Source organism: Macrobrachium rosenbergii, chromosome 22, assembly GCF_040412425.1.
Source record: "Macrobrachium rosenbergii isolate ZJJX-2024 chromosome 22, ASM4041242v1, whole genome shotgun sequence".
NCBI classification, from domain to species: domain Eukaryota; kingdom Metazoa; phylum Arthropoda; class Malacostraca; order Decapoda; family Palaemonidae; genus Macrobrachium; species Macrobrachium rosenbergii.
Window position 1 is genome coordinate 36,860,891 of NC_089762.1, and position 7,551 is coordinate 36,868,441.

A 7,551-nucleotide genomic window follows, 5' to 3' on the forward strand; every position below is an offset into this window, starting at 1 on the left:
CAAGACCAAAACCTAATGGAATGAAAAGAAAATCATCACTTTCACCAGCCAGTTTCGAAGGTATCATGCAAAAAAAAAAAAAAAAAAAAAAAAAACGAATTTCACAAAAATTTGGCATTACAACCCCCAACAGCCACCTGGCCTAGGCCACAAGAACTTGACAAAGACTAGAGAAATGACAGAGTAATAACAGAGAACTTCTTGTCTCTGATTTCGTGTCCAGATTAAATGTATTTCCCGCGATAATAATACGGTTTGTAGATCAAAACTCCCCGCCACCAACCTCCACCCCCAACGCCCCAAACTCCCTCTTTCTTCGAAAAGGATTTTCTCGGTTTCGTAAAGGTCATTTTCCCGCGCAGTCTCTTATTAACTAAACATTAATGTCTTCATCACTCATTTCTAGAGATGAAGGACCAGGGGGTTTATGATCCTAGAAAGGTCATTTCCTGTATGACCCAGGCCATATGATGCGTTATTAATCGTATTAAATCTTTATATACTATTATTTTTGAGGGGGGCCAAATATTAAGACAGACTTTACAATATCTGTTATTGCGATCAGGTAAAGCTTTGATTATAATATTTCTCAGTTAACTGTAAATTGTCGGACGATGTTCTGAATTAAGGTGACTGCCGTCAACTGGGTATCACTTTTCGAAGATATGGGAAAATATTTCCGCCTCCGTCGGACTCTCTCGCAGGTTTTATGATTTATTATTTCACCAGATTGTTGGCGCGTGCTACGCTGCGCTTGAACACGGAGCTGCCCGTCATGTCTCCCCAACTTTCCAGATCCCCTACCTATCCCGCCCCGACCCATGGCGGACAAACAGGTTTGCAGTAGGAAGGTGGATGTCTTCCTTACCATACCATTCCCCTACCTAACCCGCCCCAACCGGGACGGACAAACAGGTTTGCAGTAATAGGGTGGATCATCCCTACCCTCCCGTTTCCTACCTACCCCCACCCGGGGCGGACAAACTGGTTTGGAGGGGGTGGGTGGCTGTGTCATTTCTCCCGTGCTGTCACCCGGAGGAGGACAAACAAGATCCACTCGGATTTTATTGTTATTGATGCTGGTATTGTCAGCTGTTGTGTCCTTTGCTACTTATTATTTATAAAGAAGACAAGCAATATGATGTGAAATTATCAAAATTTGTATGGCAATGCATCTTGCTCTGAAAAACCTTATGTAGCTGAAAATGAAAGGAATATACGTTCCCTCTTTATGCTCCTCCCATGTGAACTCCTCTCAGATAATATATATATATATATATATATATATATATATATATATATATATATATATATATATATATATATATATATATATATATATATATATATATATATATATATATATATATATATATATATATATATATATATATATATATATATATATATATATATATATATATATATATATATGTGTGTGTGTGTGTGTGTGTGTGTGTGTGTGTGTGTCTCTCTCTGAGTGTGTGTACTTTTATCATCATTATTATTATTCATAAGATAAAGCCTATTCATATGGATCATGCCTATAGGGACCACTGACTTGAGATTCAAGCTTCCAAAGAATATGGTGCCATGTATAAATAAAAGAGACATAAATTCATATATATATATATATATATATATATATATATATATATATATATATATATATATATATATATATATATATATATATATATATATATATATATATATATATATATATATATATATATATATATATATATATATAGTTATCAATCAATTGAACCAGCATAGCCTAAAACTGTCACTGGAACTCACGCCTATTCCACATAAAAGCAAAATTTTTATTCCCAACCTACTTCCTCACTCCAGTTTCAGTACGAGGCCTTACCTGCATTCAACTTAAGTCTCCTCCAAGAATTTATGATATAAGATAGTGCCCCACATACACACACACATGCACACACACATATACATCTTCGAGGGTACCGCTGTGTACACACACATATATTCAAGCAGGGAAGCACGCAAAACGCGCACACGGGAACATAAAGCAACGGGGTTTACACGAGACCAAACACTCCCACTCCACTCCACTCCTCTCACCTGAAATATTATGTAGTTAAGTGGTTCCAGACCTTTTCGGGAGTGTCTCTCCCTTCCGGTGGATACAAGAGTAAGTGTGGTCTGTCTTTGGGGTTCCTGCCTAAAATGGAAAGATGGGGGGAAGGTGAAAGATAGCTGGAGGGAAAGAAGGAAGGAATCTCTCTCTCTCTCTCTCTCTCTCTCTCTCTCTCTCTCTCTCTGTGTGTGTGTGTGTGTGTGTGTGAATTTTACAAAGGTCACATTTCTCTGGCTGGTTTGTGATGAAACCAGTTGGTCCTACGTGAAAATAACAGCAACCAATATCCCAGTGTGGGGGCGGAGGGTTGCCCCAGTCCAGAGAAGAATTATAATAGAAGAAAGAGAGGGGGGGGGGATGAACAACGGCAAGGGAAAGTACAGAGTAAGCAAAGAGAAAGCATTTGTAAAATCACGAAAAAAGGCAAGAAAAGAATGAGGACTGATGTTTACTGTGAGCAGATTGAATCCTGAGTGCCAGGAACACACACACACACACACACAGAGAGAGAGAGAGAGAGAGAGAGAGAGAGAGAGAGAGAGAGAGAGAGAGAGAGAGAGAGAGAGAGCTTGTTCGATTATATATGAAGATTTATGACAGATAATGCTTCACAAATAACAGAAGTAATGGTATTGTGGAGAGAGAGAGAGAGAGAGAGAGAGAGAGAGAGAGAGAGAGAGAGAGAGAGAGAGAGGTTGTTCGATTATATATAAAGAATTGTGATAGACAATGCATAACTAATTGTAGAAATAATTGTATTATTGCTACAAGATTCGACACTGTATACGAGAGGAATCCCACAAAGATATCCCGCTCTACTCTCTAAATAATTGTTAACCTTGCAAACAGAAAAAAAACAACTTTAGACAAAAATCCTTTTATCTGTCCCGCCTGTCAAACTGGTAACCCGTCACATGCATAATTTCAAACGACGAAAAGCCATTAATGTCAGATTTCTTTAAATATTACTGAAACCTGTCTCTCGTTCCCCCGCTCGTCAGCCGAAGTTTTCACAGAGCTTAAATGTTACCGTACTCTTTTACACGACCAGATTCCGCAACCTTATGTGGATAATACCATCAAGAAAATTAAATCTCCCAATACTTCAAATTCTATAGAAAAAAAAATACCTTTTTTCAGGATTATCTTTCGACTGAAACGAATTCTCTCGTTTGAGGACGCGTGGGTTTAAGTTAAATCTTTCGATTTACCATACTCGTAATTCAGTACAAAAATCCTGTTTTTCAGGCTGTTGAAAGAATCTCGTTTGAGATAATGTAGGTTAGATGTCGCAATATCAAAGAGTTTAGCGTAACAGTATGTAGAAAAATGTCTTCTTATACCTTTCTTTAATATTCATAATATACTTTTCCTAGGCCTAGGAGAGGTAATAAAATTATTTAAAAGGTAAAGAAATAAACGAGGAAAATGATAGAACACAATTGAAAAGATAAGTAACCTGGAGATGTGTAGAAGTGGCAAAAAGGTCAGCTGAGATGAAAGGAAGAATTAGGCTGTTGTGAGAGGATCTGGATATGTGGGAAGAATGAAAAGAGTGAATAAATCACAGCTGTTTAAAGGATGAGGAGAGGTAGAACTACAGAGGTTTAGACAGATGCTGTCAGAGCTTACTGGGAAGGAATGAACTTCATCTGGGCAGCAAAAAGGTTCATACAAGACAGAGGGTGAGTGACATAGTGGAGAGTTCAATACAAAATTGGAGGCGAGTGGCGCAGTGTGTGTGTGTGTGTGTAAGGTTAACAGATGATAAGCGTACTATTAAGTGTACGAAACTGTTGATCTTAGGTAAGTGTCCTGCACGGAAGGTTTATCCAAGATTAGGATATTAAACCGTGAATAACTCACCAGTGCTTCTATGCTTGATAAAATTACTAGGCAGCAAAATGGTTCAATGCAAGACAGAGGTGAGTGGCGCAGTGTTTATAAATAATTCGACACACCGATGATAAGCCATCAGTAAAGTGTACGAAACAGCTGATCTTGCGTAAGTTTTCCGCACAAGGTTATCAACCAAAATTCGACAATTAAATTAAAAATATTTATATTGCTTCTATTAGATGAAAACAAATAAACTTATTGTTCGTATCGTTACTCTCTCACAGCTCTTCCAAATCGAGAGGACGCTCCCTAATTAAAACCCCCAAAATTAATGGTTCCTTTTGTGAAGATTATTATTGTGGCGTACCCCTCAATCATTCTCGCCTCCTGGATCACATCATTTCACATATTTAAATGATTAATCGAGGTAATTAAGATGTGCTGAGCTAGCTCCGTCTCGCCAAGTGACGGAGGTAGCAGATTCAGGAACCCCAAATTTCCGGCGTAAAAAAATTTTGTTCGTTAAACTCAAATTCATAATAAAGACATGTATACATTGTATACATTTAAGCGATGCCAGTTATCAAATTTTAAAAGAATTTTACTCGGGACAGAATCTAAAAATAATAACAAAGAAATGTATAAATTTAAATAATATTAATGATCAATTCTAAAGGAATTTTGCTTGAGACAGAATCTCAAATTAATAACAAAGAAATGTAATACATTTCAACATTATTAAATATAAAATTCTAAAGGAATTTTGTTCAAGACATAATCTCAAAAATGGTAATAAAGTGTATACATTTAAACAATACTAATAACCAAATTGTAAAGGAATTTTATTCGAGACAGAATCTCAAAAATCATAATAACAAAATGTATAATTTTAACAAATATTATGTCGCATATTAAAAAAAATATTCATTATCAATATAGCACATTATTAAGGAAGGAAAGTATATTTAGAAATTTAATATACAACATTTTGACAGAAACAAGGATTTGAAACATGTTATATTAAGAACCCAACCAATGCATTCTCTTTTTCTCTACATTGCTCCATCCATCTATCTATCCATCAATCTATCTATCTATCTTTACTACATTAACCTACTTTTCTCTAAACATCACCACAGAAACAAGAGCCCAACTAACAAGTTCTATTTTTTTCTATGCCTTTCCCTCTATCTCTATCTATCTATCTATCTATCTATCTCTCTTTACTGCATTTATCTCCTTTTTATCTAAACATCGCCACAAACAAGAGCCCAACTAATAAGTTTTATTATTCTCTATCCCTCTCCCTCTATCTATCTATCTATCTATCTATCTATCTTTACTGCGATAACCTACTTTAATCTAAGCACCACCACAGACACAAGGGCCTAACCAACAATTCTCTCTCTCTCTCTCTCTCTCTCTCTCTCTCTCTCTCTCTCTCTCTCTCTCTCTCTCTCTCTCTCTCTCTCAACATTGCCAAGGAATAGTCTAATCATGTTCATTTAGACATGCAGATTCATTCCAACAAAGACTTCCATGCTACGCACTGCTGCTAAAGCTGCGACATCACACATTTCACCAATTCACAAAATACAAAATTTTATTAGAGTTTATCGTGAAGCTGCATTATCACAAATTCACAGATTTCACAGATTTCACACATTTTTTAGAGTCCATGAAAACCGAGTGGACGGCTCCGTGTGAAGCTGCAGCATCAAACATTTCACTAATTCACAAATTACAAAAATTTCACAATTTTTCTTATAAGTCCATGAAAGCAGAGTGGATAGCTGTGTGTGAAGCTGCAATATTACACATTTAACTAATTCACAAATTGCACAAATTCCACAAAATTTTTTGGAGTTTATGAAAACAGAGCGGACGGCTCCGTGTGAAGCTGCAACATCATACATTTCACAAATTACACAAATTTCACAAATTTTTCACAGTTCATGAAAGCAGAGTGGATGGCTCTGTGCCAAGCTGCAATATTACACATTTCACTAATTCACAAATTACAAAAATTCCACAAAATGTGTGAAGCTGCGACATCACACATTTCACAAATTACACAAATTACATAAATTTCACAAATTTTCGCAGTCCATGAAAGCAGAGAGGACGGCTGTGTGTGTGATCTCTATTTGGCAAAGCTCTGCGGCCTCGTTTATTGCTAATGACTTTAGCACGGAATGACAGGGCTTAACAGGTATGCCTGTTGCTAACTATCTCTCTCTTTTTATGGTATATATATATATATATATTGCTATATATATATATTATATATATATACTATATATATATATATATAAATATATATATATATATATATATAGTATATCTCTATATCTATATCTATATATATATATATATATATATATATATATATATATATATATATATATATATATATATATATATATATATATATATATATATATATATATATATGTATATATGTATATATATATATATATATATATATATATATATATATATATATATATATATATATATATATATATATATATATATATATATATATATATATATATATATATATATATATATATATATATATATATATATTCTCATCTCTACCACTGTTTAGCCACGTCCAAATTCTTCATATCTGAACAAGATAGGTTTCCTTTTTGGGGAAAGAAATATAACTTTTTACATAAACCCGTTATTCAGTGGGATATCATACACGGTTCCAATAATTTAAACGCCACATAATGTAAGATAAGCTTCACATTTAATAGGAAAAAAATAACCTTTGTTATGAAATTGCAGACATGATGATCTTCGGTTGTAAACAACCAAGAAATCTCCTTTTCAAACAACGTGTTTCTATGACAGATTAACAGACAAGACTCGGAAATCCAGACTTAAAAATAAACAAAAAGACAAAAAGGCAAACAATAGGTAGATTGAGAAGCTCAAAAACATAACACAAACACGCACACATACAAAAAAGTTTTAGACGAACCGATCGTTCAATAAACCGGGAGGAATAAACCACCCATTTTTACGCTCCCGTACTCCTTTTTCGAAGTTATATTCATTCGACTTGCTCCACGGATAAGGTAACAGGGGAAACGGCTATTGTTTTTCCACGCTCACACAAACAGGTTCGAACCCTTCCTTGTATCTGCCAACTGTTTTCAATTACCGCCATTGTTGTTGTTCGTCATACGATAGCGCATCGCGTTTATATTTTGTTTTGTTAATTCGTGTATTTTTCGATTTATCGTTTGCAGCTGAATTTTCGTGTGCTAGGACCTCGTTAAATTAATCAGCCTTCTACAGTATTGACCTCCCATCAATTAAATCATTTTAATTTTCAGTAAAAGGAAACTAATGAGATGGTTTTGTCTGTCCGTCCTCACTTTTTCTGTCCGCCCTCATAACTTAAAAACTACTGAGGCTAGAGGGCTGCAAATTGGTATCTTGATCATCCTCCCTCCAATCATCAAACATACCAAACCGCAGCCTTCTAGCCTTAGTAGTTTTTATTTTATTTAAGGTTAAATTTAGCCATAATCGTGCTTCTGGCACCGCTATATGTACCAACAACACAGGTACCACCGGACCCTGGG

The 7,551-nt window shown here is 35.2% G+C and overlaps 1 protein-coding gene across 1 annotated transcript in view; it reads right to left on the reverse strand.

Moving 5' to 3' along the window:
- LOC136850463 (uncharacterized) overlaps nt 1-7,158 on the reverse strand; it is a 49,358-nt gene extending 42,200 nt beyond the window's left edge. Inside the window, exon 1 of the mRNA XM_067124038.1 lies at nt 7,125-7,158. Within this exon, the coding sequence (XP_066980139.1) occupies nt 7,125-7,158 (34 nt within the window). The remainder of the gene's footprint in view (nt 1-7,124) is intronic.
- Between the last annotated feature and the right edge of the window lie 393 nt (nt 7,159-7,551).